This window comes from Rhincodon typus, chromosome 15 (assembly GCF_021869965.1).
Source record: "Rhincodon typus isolate 14 chromosome 15, sRhiTyp1.1, whole genome shotgun sequence".
Lineage (NCBI taxonomy): Eukaryota > Metazoa > Chordata > Chondrichthyes > Orectolobiformes > Rhincodontidae > Rhincodon > Rhincodon typus.
Genome location: NC_063346.1, coordinates 52,961,739 through 52,978,730, shown reverse-complemented (window position 1 = coordinate 52,978,730; position 16,992 = coordinate 52,961,739). Strand labels below are relative to the sequence as shown.

General features: G+C 41.1%; 1 protein-coding gene across 1 annotated transcript; it reads right to left on the bottom strand.

Moving 5' to 3' along the window:
* Positions 1–1,307: 1,307 nt before the first annotated feature.
* LOC109910599 (olfactomedin-4-like) lies at positions 1,308–7,407 on the bottom strand. Its single transcript, XM_020509813.2, has 5 exons — positions 7,276–7,407; positions 6,955–7,101; positions 5,203–5,421; positions 4,534–4,690; positions 1,308–2,894 (listed from the first exon to the last, which is right to left on the bottom strand). Exons 1-5 carry the CDS (start codon positions 7,336–7,338, stop codon positions 2,086–2,088), a joined length of 1,395 nt encoding a protein of 464 aa, XP_020365402.2. The 5' UTR covers positions 7,339–7,407; the 3' UTR covers positions 1,308–2,085.
* Positions 7,408–16,992: the final 9,585 nt, after the last annotated feature.

Sequence of the window (16,992 nt, the reverse complement as noted above, 5' to 3'; positions counted from 1 at the left end):
TTTCTCCCTATCCACTCTGTCAAACTATTTTATGATTTTGAATGCCTTTTTCAAATCTCGGTTACTCAATGTTAAGTTAGATAGGTGGTTGAGACAGTCAGTGAAACAATTTTTGAGGTAGGTAGATTTGGTTATAATGATTTGCATGTGCAAAATGTAAACACTGACATTGGTTGGACTAAATGAACTTTTCCATTTTGTAAATTTTATGTTTTTTTCTTATGGAAATGGCTAATTGTCTTAGCAGATTGTCTTAGGACAGGTGACTTACTTATTAAGCCAGACTTCTGAATGCAGTCACCTGGGAGTGGGATCGGAAGCCTGCAGGTCAGGTGGACGCGTGGGGGAAATCAGAGACTGGAAGAAGAGGTTGGTGCTTCACTGGGAGAGTCAGGAGAGAGAGGGGGTCTGACCACAGGTTGCCTAACCTAGCACATGGAATTTAACAGATAAATGAAGTGGTACTTTCTTCTTGGACCTGACGGTCCTCATCTGTGTTTAGCTACCAGATTCTCTTTGCCATTATAAATCTTATGTAAATTCAAAATAGTAAATGGAAATAAGGCTCACAGTCTTATTATAATATTTAAAATGCCAACCCATCACCTTTATTACACCCTCCACCCCTAACTTCCAGAAACAGATTGGATACTCCCCCTCCTGTCTTATCCATTAAAACTGGAAGTGGGAAAACTGATGTTGGAATTCAGATTGTTAACTCTTTAAACTCCTACCCTGTGTCTCTATTTTACTGTTCCAGTAATAAAGGCAGTAGTGAGACAGTGTATTTAACGAGTGCATCACTGGTCTACTAGATGAGAAACTTAAATTATTTTAGTGACTATGAAAACAAATATATGTGTCTAGCTTTAAAATTGTCTGACTTAAAACGTTTCAACCGACTTAAGCCTTGTCTCACATGATCGGAATCACGATCAACCATAAACATAACTGGAATCCAGCACCTTCAAATTCACTCCCTCCACCACTGGTGTACTGTGGCAGCATTGTATACCATTTTTGAGTGCAGTGCTGTAACTTGCCAAGGGTTCTTTCACAGTACCTCCTAAATGTGTATAAGCTACCATCACCTAGAAGGATAAGGACAGCTGTTACATGGAAATTGCACACTTCCAAGTTTCCCTCCAAGTTGCATCATTCTGTCTTGGAAGTATATTGCTATTCTCTCAATATTATTGGTTCAAAAGCTTGGAACAACAAAGGCTTGAACTGACACAAAATGGTTGCTGCCATCCATGGAATACCTAGCGCAATGATCAGTAGAGGGAAATAATATGGAAAGCTGGTTTATCAGTAAAGTTGTATGATCTTTAATACAAATCAGTAAGAAGAACGAATTAATCTGCGACATCACAAGACTTGGGATGATAAAGGATGCTGTGCATATGCTATGTCCAGATTGTAGAAAACATATTCTTTAATTGCAACACAAGCACATAATGAGAAAATAGCTCACCATCATAATAGTTTTTCACTTTAATATTAGATCTAATTTTTAAATGTTTTAAATGAATGGAATTCAACAAGTTATGATTATTCATATAATAACTGTTATTGATCAGTAGTTGTTCTATGCTGCTAGATGTTAAATGTTGACATGCATAGACGAGAGTACCAGTAGTTACATCAATCTCATTTTGCTCTACTATCAGAATGACCTGAGTTACTTGTTACATATTGTGGTTACACTGCATACTACATTCAAACGCACAGTATTGAAGCAATATTTGTATTGAATTATTTCAGACTACATCTAGTCCAGTCTTAACTGAGATGTTTCAAACATTAAGTATCCATATGATTTGCTGCAATCCTTATTAATTATATTCAAACATGTAAATTACTGCGAAGAACCATACAGGTGTGCCTTGTTGAAATGTTGTCAAACTGAAACATTACCTGTTTCTAATTCCATAGATGCTGCTTCACCTGCATTTCTGTCATTTCAAGCAATACTGTCACGTATTGTCTCTAAATATATCTTTTTGTATTTAGCTTCCTCCTATTAGCTGGACCTGAATAGGTTCCCTTTATTGCTTGATTATTAGAACTTCTGGTCAGAGGTTATTCAAATGTTAAACTGTAACTAATAACATAAGCATCACTGTATACATACAACTTCTTATCCTGTGGGTTGTAGTTCATGTACTGAATGCCAGGCAAAACTTTTCGGAATTGGATTTTCAAATCATATCGCTCGACTCCGCTGGTAGTGTCAAACATATAAAAGATTTCTTCTATTTCAGGACTTACATATCTGGTTGCATATACAACCCCACACACCAAAAAGGCATTGGATGCTGATCGTTTGAATAAGGTGGTGTTCCAACTTTCGAGTAGTGAGAGGTCAGTCGTATTGAGTCGACTGACAACCAAGTTTCCAAAATTGAATGTAGTAGAGTAGAGCACCCACAGCCCGTTTTCATCTGTTGCTAGATCCATGTCTGTGTACACATAACAGGAAGCAAGTGTACAGTATGGAAACTTGTCATTAAAACCAGCAAATGGCAGGGTGGCAGATATGACATTTTGTGTGGTCATGTCAAACCTGCAGAGTTTGTCTAAGTTATAGCAATTGTAATAGTAGGCATCTCCATACATTACCCCACCAGGGCCTTGAGGATTATAGGTTTGAAAACTTATATCCTTAAAAGCACCTTTGGTGAGTAATTTCGAATAAGAGCTGTAAACACGAATCTTAGTTCCAAATCTATTACTACTGGTTAGAACTACAAGCCAGTGTTGATCCTCTTTCCCGGGAGCTGGCAGCGGATCTTTCCCCCAGGAACCATATGGATAGGATGTCCCAAAATGATTAAGCATTGAACTCCTGGGATAGGAGACTGCTTTTAATCTTCCGAAGGAACAGGACCCTGTGAGAAATCCCATAAACATTGAGAAAACAGCAATATGTAAAGCATAATAGCATACTCAAAACATGGTAAGAGCAAAAAATGCATTTGATACTTCCCTTTTGATGTGATCAACCCTTCATAATTTTAGATCTCCATCAGCACCCTTCACCTATTATTCTTCAAGAGAAAAGATCCTAGCTTGTTTAGTCTTTCCTGATATTTTCCTACACAGTCTTGGCATTTTCCTTGCAGAACTTCATTGGTCCTTTGATGTCCTTTTTGTAATATGGATCTGAACATGCACAGTTGAGTATTTCTAATCAAGGTTTCATACATATTTGACATAAATTATTACGTTTTAGTTATGTTCCACTATAAATTGTACTTTCCAATGATACTCTGACTACATTAGGTCCAAGTTTAGGACCAGGGACAAAATCAAAAATTGTTGATCATGTTATATATGTGGCTAGTCCAATTCAATTTCTAGTCAATGATAAGCCCGAGGATGTATGTAGTGGGGGAATTCGGTGATGGTAAGGCTATTAAATATCGAGGGACAAACAAAAGCAAAAATTATTGGAGAAACTCAGTAGGTCTGGCAGCACTGTGAAGAGAAAACAGTTAACATTTTGAGTCCAATGACCTAAGGCTGAGTTTCTGAAGCGACTTCGGTTTTTGTTCCAGATTTCGGCATCTACAGTTCTTTGTTTTATTTTAGGACCAGACACATAGGCAGGGCAGATGGCGTCACAGTGGCAAGTTCTATTTCCGGAAGGAATTTTTGTTGCTGCCAGGCTACAAATGTATAGCTGCTGTTCTTATAAAAATTGCAGTTCTGAACTCTCTTCCCTTTTGCACTGATGCTGTGTATTTCCAGTGCTTCTGCTTCTTTCTCCCCAAATTTATTGAATTCAATTTCCCAATTTGGCATTCTAGGATTAGAACTCAAAACCACTTGTTGGTTAATTCAGTGAAATAACTACTAGGATACTGTACCTGTGGGACTTTATACCTTGCCTGGCGAACCACTACCATTGTTTACTTGCTGTCTGACTTAAATTGTATTCTCTGTGCTTTAAATGCAGCATTGTGAGAGTAGGATAAAACCAAATGGAGTTAATAAAATAGGTGATTATGCAATTTGGAGAGAAGTAGCGTTTATAGTTGATCTGCAATTGCAAGCAGCTGAGATGGCAATACCATGAGACAAATGATGCGGTGCGAAGTCAGAGAAAACATTACAGGGCTACAATGTAAGAGCTGTAGAATGGGACTTATTACATTATTCTTTCAAAGAACTGGCAGAGGCATAATGGTCCAAATGGTCTCTTTTTATTACTGGATGATTATATAAAATATCAAAACATCTAGTAACAGCTTGGGCTTGTATTAACTAGTCACTGATTCCTGAGTATTATGTAAAGGCTAAATATGATCAATTCTGAAACTGATTCACTATTTTTTCTTCTGATCCATTTACCTTTAAACAACAGTGTTTCTTGGGTGCAAAAGCAAGAAGTAACAAAACTCAATGCAAATAGTGTTTCACAGCTGAAAGATTTCATATGTCCTGAACAGAAAACATCAGGGCAGATTCTTCTTCCTGTTGTGTGTTGACACTGATAAAAATGTTAGCTCTGCCTGTTTTACTCACCTGGCTGTGTAGTGACATATGGAGTTGGTGTTACTAACAGTGCATTCTGGCAAGAGGTTAGACTCCTTTTCAGGATGGTATTTTTTCTGTGCTCTTGAATGACTTTAAGTCGGTCATATTTCTCTAATTCATCTACTTTGTTGGTAATATTTTGTGCCTGTTGGATACAGAAAGGAATTATAATTAAATGGTGCCTTAGACCACCTCAGTTTGGTCACTGTTGGTATGTAAGAAACATGGTAGCCAATTTTGGCACTGGATAACTGAAATAATCAGATGTTACTAATGACACAGTCAGATCTTACTAACGCCTTGTCAAGTTTCTTCTGTAATTCATTGACCCATACTGACCGGAAAGATCTCAAGTAAAAACCGAGAGAATGGCAGATGCTGTAAATCAGAAACAAAAACAGAAATTGCGGGAAAAGCTCAGCAGGTCTGGGAGCATTTGTATGGAGAAATCAGAGTTAACATTTCGGGTCGAGTGACCCTTCCTCAGAAGAATACCAAGTTGGTTCTCAGTTTGGTATGAATTAGATTCCATTCAATCATGGGAGTTTCAAGTAGCTTCACACCCTCCAAGCCCTGTCACCACACACACACATGCACATTCATGCAAGCATACACACACGCACACACAGTACTCAACCAGTACTGTGCCCTGGTTACCTGTGTATCCAGATAAGTTCTCTCATCATTGTTCCTCCAGCACTTTTCTTGAAGTTGGTTGAGCAACTCATTCAGTTCAGCAATTTCAATCTCTATTATCCGATATGAAATTATACTATATAGTTCACCATCATATTCTTTTTCAAATTCATTAATGCGTTGCACAAGGTTGTTCAATTTCTGCTCTACATAGGCAGTAATTTCAAGAGGTTCATTGAACTGGAGGATAAATAGAAAGCATGATTCTTTGTTAAATAGAATTGGATATCAATTGCTTAACTGGTGACTCATTCTCGAGTATTATAAATGTGGTCTGTTCTGAAACTGAACTACCATTTTATCTTCCGATCCATTTACCTTTAAACAAATAGGGATTCTATGATCTATGAACTGTGTTTCTTGGGTGCAAAAACGAGAAGCAACAAAACTCAATGAAAGTAGTGTTTCACTGCTCAAAGATTTAATGTTTCCTGAACAGAAAACATCAGGACAGAATCTTCCTTGTGTTGTGTGGTGACAATCTTACAAGACAGGGTAAGAGAAATTTCTTAGGGTCTGTTAACCTGTGAAGTCAATGGTGCACACTTAAACACAATGGAGGCTGGCAATAAGTGCAGTACTGAAGAATGCTAACACTGAGTTCCTTATTTCAGATGTGACATTAAACTGGAGCTCATCTGCAATCTCAGGAAGATGAACACGGTATTTCTTCTGGTGCTCCAAACTAAATTTGTCTCTCAACCAAATTAAAACAGCTCATCTTGTATATTATTCACTGTTACATAAGTTCCTGCAGTTCAGAAAGTATTTCAATTGGCTGTAAAGCATTGTGAGATATTCCTGAGGTCACAAAAGGCATTCTCGAAATGGAAGAATATATTTATTTTAAAGCGCAAACTTTCAAGAAGGCATCAGATGTTTATTTAAACAGAAACAACGTTCATGTTATGGGGAAAAGGCAGGAGAATGGCCTGAGTCATAGTGCTCATTCAGACAGCTGGTGCAGACACAATGGCCTGAACGGCCTCTTTCTGCACCATTCCAAACTTGGGTGTGCCCAGAAGTTAAACAGGGATGTGTGCAATTTGCACTCCCTGACCTGCCACTTACTGCAGGCGAGCTGCAGACCTGCCTTTTGGCATAGTACCAATTAGTGTTGCTGCTGGAATTGGTCAAAAATCACACAACACCAGGTTATAGTCCAACAGGTTTACTCGAAGACAAGCTTTCGGAGTCTCACTCCTTCTTCAGGTGCTAGTTAGAGAGGTGGCATCAGGCACAGAATTTATAAGCAAAAGATCAAAGAGTCGTAGAACTGATGCAAATATGTTGAACAAACCTAAGAACAGGGCAGTGACTTGAAAGAAATTTTAGAATTTGAATATTAATTCTTTCTAACTGATTAAAGATTTAACAGCCATCTCAGGTTTGTTCAACGCATTCGCATCGGTTCTTATGACCCTTTGATCTTTTGCTTATAAATTGTGCGTCCGATGTCACTTCTCTCGCTGACACCTGAAGAAGGAGCGAGACTTCCAAAACTGATTCTTCAAATAAACCTGTTGGACTATAGGCTGGTGTCTGTGATTTTTGACCTTGTCCATCCCAGTCCAACACCGGCACCTCCACATCGCGGCAGGCGGTGGAGCAAAGGATGGAATGAGTGTTGAGGTTTTTGGGAGAGTGGACGCTACAGCCTTATGGCTGGAGTTTCTGGCAGACTGTCGTTGATTCCTGCCGCACCCTCCTCACCTGTTGTTTGTTCAGTTTGAGGCTGCAATTCTGAGAGATTAAGTATAATTGCTCGAGTTGCATGTGAGGGAATGGCCCATCAGACATCTGAAGGTCGCAGTAGCATCTCTTCGCCACCCGAGCCTCCCCACGAGCATCGCGATCTGCCTAAGGAATGGAGAGCAAAGGAGAGAATTCAGTGCAGGTTCTCAAGAAGAGTGCATCAAACCTAGGCGTTTGATGGGGTCTATTCCCACCTCCTCATGTAATGGAATGTAGCTCAGTAACATTGCCCTGTGAGGAACTCACGTGGTAATGTGCAATCGACCGCATTCTACTTACAGAGGCAAGGCTCAGGGTCAGAAAGAAGCCGAATTTCACGCCCATATTAATCAACAAAACCATCTCTGCCCCTTCACATGAGCCTCGGTTCCTGAAGACAGCCGCGCTTATAGAGTCGGGAAGGTGGGACTGACTGGGGTCCCTCCCCTGACCGGAACTTTCCGGGTGAGCTCAACGGAGATCGAGAGTTGAGGGGAATATCGCCCGTTCAGCGGCAGGTCTGCCAGTAGCGCCACCCTCTCCAGAGCTTCGCTAGACCCGCTCAAAGAGAGAAGGATGTTCGATTTGCCGCCAAAGGGAAGGTTTTACCCCAGTTAGTACATTTGAGAGTTAGGTGGTCAGAGGGATTCCAGGATTTCTCTTGTGTTTCGTTCTCTGAAGCTTCAACATTGGTTATTCAGCGGGAAATGAAGCCTAATTTCTATGGGAGAATCCGGGTTGAATATCTGATCACACTCAGACTTGCCCCTGTGACTGGTTGGATCAATAGGGAGATCTTTTTGCTTACCAATATATATATTGTTCAATCCCCGATTTATTGACTGATCACCGTAAAAAGTGATAGTCCATCAATTTCTCTAATACGACCATCACCACACCCCGCCCCGGCCCATTCGTGCACAATCATGACAAGGTTCAGTGGGAGCAGCTCTGCCTCTTGAATCAAGGGATCTTGGGTTCGAGTCTCACTTCACAGATTTCACTACAAAGTTCAAATTAATCTTCAGTGCAGCACTAAGGAGTTCTGCACTGTCAGAGGTGCTGTCTTTGGGATGAGATGTTAAACCAAATCCCCTCTGCCCTCTCAACTGGATGTAACTGATCTTGTGACATAATTCAGAGGAGAGCAGGTACATTCTCTCTGGTATTTTTGTCAATATTGCATGGAATCACTGCCTCTGAAAATACTTTTCCATCTGGAACAATGCCAGTCCCTCAGTGGCGGGGAGAGTGTTGCCCACCTCCACGATCTTCCCATGGGTAGCTTCTTAATTGCATATCGAGCATGTCATCCAATTAAGGATAGTGGCTGCTGATTCTATCGAGCTCGCACAGGTTTGGAAGACTGGCAGTTCCACCAGAAAAGGTGAACACTGCTCAGGCAGTAAGGAGGTCTTGAAATTGAGATGCTCTTGGAAGATTCCATATAAGACTGTGAGAAAAAGGAACAGCAGTAGGCTGTTCAGACTTTTGAGCTGTTCCACCATTCAATAGGATCATGGTGGATCACACATTTCTCAAATCCACTTTCCTGCCTTTTCCCCATAATGCTTGATTCCTGTATTGATCAAGAATCTATCCATCTCAGCCTTAAATGTAGACAAAGACTACCCCACAGCACTTTGTGGCAAGGAGTTCCAAAGATTCACAACCCTCTTAGAGAAGAAATTCCTCTAATTTCAGTCTTAAGTCATTGTCCCTTTATTCTAAGACTATGCCATCTGGTTATAGACTCTCCATGAGAGGTAATATCCTCTCAGCATTTACACTGTCAAGCCCTTTAAGAAATCTGTATATTTCAATGAGATCACTTCTCAAGTACCCATGAGTACCTTTGTGTTATAGCTTTCTGCGGCTTTTCTCCATTTAAATAATACTCTGATCTTTTGTTGTCCTTATCAAAACGAACCTCACAATTCCCACATTTTTTGCCAAATTTATGTCCACTCATTTAACCTATCAATATCTCTGTTTGTATCCCTTTCACAACTTGCCTTTCCACCTGTTCTTTTGCTATCTGCAAGTTCAAATCTGATAAGGGCTAAGGCTAGTAGGATCCTCAGGGCAGAGGTGAAAACTCTTACAGAAACCACAGGTGCAGACTTTCATGCCCATGGTTATGTCACTGGGCCACTGGCTCCATGGCACCCCAACCTCAGATTCTGTCTTCAGAGTACCATGGTGTTCAGTTCTCATTGGAGAGATTGTTCTGACACTGGAAAGATCCCAACAGAGTGTTCCCAGTTCCCCGAGTTAGCCTCCTCATTATTAAATTTAGGCTACCTGCTACTGCCAGACAGCTAGTTGTTGTCATTGATGACCTACATTTGGCAAGATTGTCTGGAAGCAGGAATAACCTTCTGACACCCCAATTTCCAAATGTGCTCCAGATCCTGCTCTCAAAACCCCTCTGCAGGATTAGGAAAATTCAGCCCATTGAATCCCTTCCAATGTAGCAATGGCCACACTGCAAACGTATTAATTTGGCTGTAAAGAGTTTTGAGACCTGAGATCACTGAAAAACATGTTCAAACGTAGTTATTTTAATCAATCTATTCAGATATATAATGATCCACTTCTGGGGCAGATGGGACTTGAACCTGAACCTTCTAGCCCAGAGGTAGGGGCACCACCACTGGGTTACAAGACCCTTCTCGTGAGTCCATTAAAATGTGTCTGTGGAGATCTTTAAATAGCCCAATACACCATTTGACAGTTCTCGGATATTTTCTAATCAACCTGTTCAGAGATGTTATGACACACCTCAGAAACAGGTAGGACTTGAACTTAGGTCTCTTAACTCAGGGGTAGGGACACTACCACTGCAACACAAGAGCCCCCTTGACACTTCTCACACTTTTATTTTTGAGTTCCTAAAAAAAATCACAGCTGTTCCTCTGTTCATAATCTCTTAGAAGTTTTCTTATCCAGTCATCATTTTCCTAGTCAATTAGCTACCCTCCTAGACAAGATATTCTGGTACAGTTACAACACTGGCAGCTATTCACCAATATGGAAAGTTGCCTAGGTATGCCTCGTCCACTAAAAACAGGACAAATCAAAGCCGGCCAATTGCCAGCCCAGCAGTCTACGCTTAATCATTAACAACTGATGGAAGGCTCATCAGTGATATTTAGTTCACAATAATATGATGCTTAGTTTGGATTTGAACAAAAAACAAAGAACAATACAGCACGGGAACAAGCCCTTTGGCCCTCCATACGTGCGCCGACACATTTTGACCTTCCATATTAAAACTGTCATCACTAACAGGATCTGTATCTCTCTATTCCCTTCCTATTCATGTATTCATCCAGGTGTTTCTTGAATTTTTCTTTTATCCATTCATGGGATGAGGGCATTGCTAGCTAGGCAGCATTCATTGCCCATGCCTAATCCCAGAGGGCGGTTACATTGCTGTGTGTCTGGAGTCACATGTAGGCCAGACCAGGCAAGGATGGTAGTTTCCTTCCCTAAAGGACATTAGTGAACCAGATGGGTTTTTCCAACAAGCGACAATGGATTCATGGTCATTATTAGACTCTTACTTCCAGATATTTATTGAATTCAAATTCCACCATCTGCCAAGGCAGGATTTGAACCCGGGTCCTCAGACATTATCTGGGTCTCTGATTAATAGTCCAGCAATAATACCACCAAGCCATCGCCTCCCCTGCTATTGTGTCTGTTTCCACCACCTCTGGCAGTGTGTTCCAGGCACTCGCCACACTTTGTGGGAAAAACTTGCCTCGCACATCTCTTTTAAACTTCCCTCCTCACACATTGAACCTGTGTCCCTGAGTAATTGACCCACCACCCTGGGAAAAAGCCTCATTTTTTCCACTTTTGGCCAGGGCCATTCGGTGCCTGACCTCATTACAGCCTTGATTCCGTATTTCGGCAAAAGTGTTAAATTCCAGAGGTGAAGCAAGAGTGACTGCTGTTGATATTAAGGAGGGAATTGACTACGTGTGACATTAAGAAACTGAGAACAGCTGAAGGCAGTGAGGCAGGCGTGTATAGCTGAGGAAATTGAATGCAAACTTGAAAGTTTGTTTAATGAGGAGTTCAGTGAAGAGAGAAGGAGGTTTGTTTGCTTTTGCTTTTGAACAATTCCACCATCTAGAATTTAGATGGCTCAATTTTTGTCTATTTGGCGCCAAGTTTCAGGACATCTTCTGAGGATAGGAGAGGAACCTGCCATGGGAAGGGCAGGATCCAATTGTCATGCTCCATGTAAATATTAAAATATAGGTGGAACTGAGAAAGAGGGTTACTAGATATGTCGAATTTCTCCATTGTCTTATGAGGATAGTTCAGACAGGCTTAGTTTGTTTCACTGGAGTTTAGAAGAATGAGGGTAGATTTGATTTTTTTTATTTTCTTGTGAGACATGGATGTCACTGGCTGGTCAGCATTTATTGCCTGTTCCCTAGTTGCCCTTGAGAACATGGTGATGAGCTGCCTTCCTGAACCGCAGCAATCCATGCACTGTAGGGGACCCTCAATGCCATTAGGGAGGGAATTAAAGGATTTTAATCAGTGACAATGAAGGAACCTACACCAATACATAAGCACACATACAGTGCCTAAGGAGCAGTACTACCTGCACTTATGTATTGACCTGTATGTCTACACGGTTTTTGTACATGCTATGTGACACTAGATTTTGAATTATTTTTCTTGGTTCCCTTTTACCTGCAAGTCTGCATCCCCTAATTTATACATGGTATGTCCAAATCTGATCTGCCCTTGAGCAGGTCCCCACTCAGGTCTCATACACATGATACAAGGGAAAAGTTGTTAAGATGGCCATTTGCTTTCCTAAGCTATTTTGCCTTCTCATTTCACTCTGAGGCTGAAACCGGGGCTAAATCCCACTTTTCCATACAATGCCATCTCCACCTTCACTGAACCCCACCAGAAGCAAGTGCAACATCCTCCTTTTCATTTGACTAAAGTTTATACCAAACCTATTCCCTTTTAATTCTTCACATATCATCGTAATTACATCTAGGCATTTTTGAAGCCTATATACAATTAACACTTGTTCATTTTGTTATTGGTTAAGACAGGATCTATGGGATTGCCTTATATTCCCTGTTCACTATCCTACCTAGCATAATGTTTCACATTTTTACCTGCATAAACTATTACCTGCATTCCTTTCTCCCTCCTGGAATGCCTCAGCAGAGAAGCTGTGTGGAAAACAGGGATTGAAATCTTGTGGCCCTATCTCTAACTTGTGCATCTTACACAGTTCAGCTTCTCCTGTTGTCTTGGATATTTTCTCCATGAAGAAATATACCACAATATTAACAATGAATTTCCCTGTCATATATTCTTTATGAGCAATTAATATTTCCTTTAACATTACTTGCTTTGACTTTGCATTTTGTCCACCAGTGCTCTAATTCACTTCATTAATATATAATCCAAAATGCATCAAACTCCACAATTGAAATATAGGGGAAGAATTCTTTTACTTTTCTCTGACATGAATTTCCAGGTAACTAAACAATACTTTTGAGGCCATTATGATGAAGATACTGATGTTGAGACACCAATGTTAAAGTTGATTAATATGCAAAACACATAGAACATAGAACTGTACACCACAGGAACAGGCCCTTCGGCCCATGATGTTGTGCCGAACATGACACCAAATTAAACTAATCCCTCCTGCCTGCCCTTGGTCCATATCCCTCCATTTCCTGCATATTCATGTGCTTATCTAAAAGTCTCTTAAATGTCCCTGTCGTTTCTACCTCCACCACTACCCCTGGCAATGCGCTCCACACTCTTACCACTCTCTGTAAAAAACTTGCCCCTCACATCTCCTTTGAACTTTCTCCCTCTCACCTTAAATGCATGCCCCCTAGTTTTCAACATTTCGACTCTGGGAATAAGATTCTAACCATCAACCCTATCCGTACTTCTCATAATTCTATAGACTTCTATAAAGTCTCCTTTCAGCCTCCACCACTGCAGACAGCACAGATGCAAATTATTGCAGAATAAGACATTATAACAAGTGTAAAAAAGTTGAAGGACTAAGTTTTAAAGTCAGCAGTTTTTGTAGCATTTACTTATTTCTCAAGAGATACTAGTAACCTCAATGCAGAGTGTACAAAATATTTTTAGCCAAACTTCCTCATACTATGACACATGTGGCAACAGTTAAGTGATTGATGATGCATTTTTTCACTTGTGGTAGGAAGTGCTAAACCCCTGTGCAATTGACATGGACTAAAAACTAAGTACCACTGAGCTGATCAGTACAAGTTGTCAAAGCCATTTCCAGACATTACCAAATTAGCAATAGAATGGATTAGATGGAAATGGATATTCTACACCATCTATGTTGTCACATCTAGCATATATAGGTCAGGTGCATTGCAGGCTATAATTAGAGTTTATATGTTGCCCCAACATCAGCTCTTAATTCAGATCTTAAAGGGATCCTCCCTTGGTCCAGCATGACAATATTTCCAACATCTATGCTAGTTGTATACATGTTGAGTTCAGAATGAATTATAGATAGTACACCTGTAGTGCAATATAGCTGCAGCCTACAGGAAAAATACATATTTGTATTGTTTAAACTGAAGAACAAATAACTATGACAGAAAGAAACTAGGGAGCTGTGGGAATGTTAACCTAATATTTGTAGTTAGGAAATTGCTGGGTGTATAATTAAGGTAAGGTGATGATCGCATGACAATTTTCAGCAGATCAGAGATAGCTAGCATGGATTTGTAAATATACTTCAAAGATAATACTTACAGCCATCACTGATGATTGAGGTCTCAAATGTATCATGGTTCTAGGCTCAATATTTTAGGATAGTAAAATGTAGGGTATGCAGGGTAGATTGATCTTAGTAGGATTATAGGTCGGCACAACATCGTGGGCCAAAGGGCCTGTACTGTACTGTTCTATGTTCTGTTAATGTCAAACACATGTTCAAATACAGATTGTAGTCTGTCGCATCAATGATTTTAATGTGGTGGATGGAGTGCCAGTCAAGTGAACTGCTTTGATCTCAATGGCACTTCTTAAATGTTTTGGAATTGTGTTTTTCCAAACCAATGGGGAGCATTCCATGATTTTCCTGACTTGTCCTTTGTAGATGGTGAACACACTTTGGGGAGTCAAGCAGTGAGTTCTTCGCTATAGAATTCCCAGCTTCCGAACTGCCCATGTTGCCATAATTTTTTTTATTTTTATTTGTGGGACGTGGGTGTCATTGTGTGGCCAGCATTTATTGCCTGTCCCTAGCCACTGGTGAACTGAGTGGCCAGTTCAGAGGACAGTTGAGAGTCAACCCCATTGCTGTGGGTCTAAGACCCATGTAGGCCAGACCAGGTGAGGATGGCAGATTTCCTTCCCTGAAGGATGTTAGGGAGCCGGATGGGTTTTCTGACTATCAGAAATGGTTTTATGGTAATCTGTAGATTCTTAATTTCAGATTGTTTTTATTGAATTCAAATTCCACAATCTGCTGTGGTGGAATTCATCAACTAAGCTTCTAGATTAATAGTCTAGTGATAATACCACTAGGCTATTGCCTCCCCTGGTATATAACTGATCCAGTTAAGTTCAAGTGAGTGGTGATACCAAGATGTAAATTCTAAGGAATTCAGCAGTGGTAATGCTATTGAATTCCAATGTGACATGCTTCCGAGTTGATCATTAATTGGTACTTGTGTGGCGCAATTGTTACTTGCCATTTATCAGCCCCAGCATGAATGAATTACAATTGTCTTTGAGATGAGGCAAAGCCATTGATGAAACAGCTGAAGATGTATGTTCTCGAACATTGCCCTTGTGGTGCAGTGATCGTGTCCTTACCGCTGGGCCAGAGGCCTGGGTTCAAGTCCCACTTGCTCCAGAGCTTGGTAATAACATCTCTGAACAGGTTGAATAGAAAATATCTCAAGAAACTTCTGTCATGATGTCATGGGAATGAGAAAACTGCCTCCAACTATCACATTATCTTCATCAGTACACAAAAACAGGATACTAGAAATCTGAAATAAATGCAAAAAATACTGGAAATACTCTGCAGTGGTGGCAGCCACTGTATGGAGAGAAACAGAGTTAACTTTATCAGAGACATCAGCTAAAAAGTCTCTGAGTGAAAGCATCAGCTCTGATTCTTACTACAAAAATGCTGTTGAGTATCTCCAGCATCTTCTGTTTTTATTGATGATAACTTGCTTTGTGCATGGTATGACTCCAGTGAACAGAGAGTTTAGTCCCAGTTCCCAATGATGTTAGTTTTGCTTGGGCTCCTTGATGTTTATTCGGTCAAGAGCTGCCTTGATGTCAAGGATGGTCACTCTCACTGCATCACTGGAAGTTATTCTTTGTGTCCTTGTTTACACCAAGGCCGTTGATGCAATCTGAAGCTGGGTGGTTCTGGCAGAACCCAAGCCAGCATTGTTATTGGCAAGTGCCATTTGTAAGCATTGTTCACAACACTATCTATCACGTTGATAATGATTGAGAATAGATTAGTTCTGCCAGAACATACCTGGCAATTTTCTGCATTGTCAGGTAGGTGCCAATGTGGTTGCTGGACTGGGCCAGTTTATCTGGGTCATGGCTAGTTCAGTGGCACAAATCTTCAGCACTGCAGCCATGATGTTGCCAGGACTTATATCCATTGTCCTCAGTCTTTTCCTGATGTTACATTAAATAAATCAAACTGACTGAAGACAAATATCTGTAATTCAGAGAAGAAGGTGAATCCCCATTGTGTCTTTTGTACTGACAGGTTAGGTTCTGTAACGATTGAGGACTGGTAACTTTTATTAATTATGTTTTACTGCATCCAAATGGTGGCTGTTAATTTGGGATTCACATGTGTCCTCAAAAATACACAGAATCTAAGGTTCTTGGGTAGATTTGTATCCTGGGTTGTGGATACTGTGGTTGGTTCACTTGCCGAGCTGGTTTGTTAGTTCGCAGATATTTCATTACCCTGCTGGGTAACATCATCAGTGCAGACTCTGACATTCCGAAACAGTAGTTGTTGGGTTAGCAGGTGCTTATTTTTAAATTGTAACCCCTGTTTTCCCAATTCTTCTGTCTCCGTCGCATCTGCTCTGATGAGGAGACATTTCACTCCCAAGCATCCCGAATGTCCGCCTTTTTCAAACAATGCTGTTTTCCCCCCTCGAACTTTGCCACTCCTTAGTTCATGCCACACTCCCCACCAACCTCTCCAACCCACCCCCCAGTACCTTCCCGTCTAACCAAAGAAGATGCAACACCTGCCCACACACCACCTCCTTCACCTCTATCCAGGGCCCTAAACAGTCCTTCCAGGTGGGACACAGCTTCACCTGCATCTCTTCCAACCTAGTCTACTCAATCCAGTGCTCCCAATGTGGTCTTCTCTACATCAGTGAGGCCAAACGTAGACCAGGTGACTGTTTCACCAAACATCTTCACCTGGCCCATAACGGCCAACCTAACCTCCCGGTCACTGCCCATTTCAACTACACCCTACCAATTCCCCTCCGACATGTCCATTCTCGGCGTCCTCCAGTGTCATAGTGATTTAGAACGCAAATTTGACAAACAACACCTTCCACTTGAGCACCCTACAGCCTGGAGGACTCAACATTGAGATCTCCAATTTCAAATAACCTTCCCACCCATCCCCCAGCTCCCTTTCCAGCCTCACCTCCTCCCTTCCATTCCACCTTCTGACCCTCCCTCCCAGCTACCAACCGGTTTCATCCCTCCCATCGACCAACCAGGTCATACCTGCTACCAGTGTCCAATTATTACAACCGTTCCGCTACCCCCTCCCTCCCTTTATCTGCAGATCCCCCTATCTCCACATCCAGTCCTGAAGAAGGGTAATACCCGAAATGTTGACTTCTCCTTTCCTTCAAATGCTGCCTGGCTTTCTGTGCTCTTCCAGTCTTCTGTCTGTCTTCCAACGTTTTTCAAATACTGGCTCCATGTTTTATTCTTCAC

Excerpts from the sequence above, each read along its gene's own strand:
- LOC109910599 (XM_020509813.2), bottom strand. The coding sequence starts at position 7,338 with ATGGTTTTGTTGATTAATATGGGCGTGAAATTCGGCTTCTTTCTGACC. Across the intron at positions 7,102-7,275 it reads TGACCCTGAGCCTTGCCTCT|GCAGATCGCGATGCTCGTGG; the intron begins GTAAGTAGAATG and ends TCCATTCCTTAG. Across the intron at positions 5,422-6,954 it reads TCAAACTGAACAAACAACAG|TTCAATGAACCTCTTGAAAT; the intron begins GTGAGGAGGGTG and ends TTTATCCTCCAG.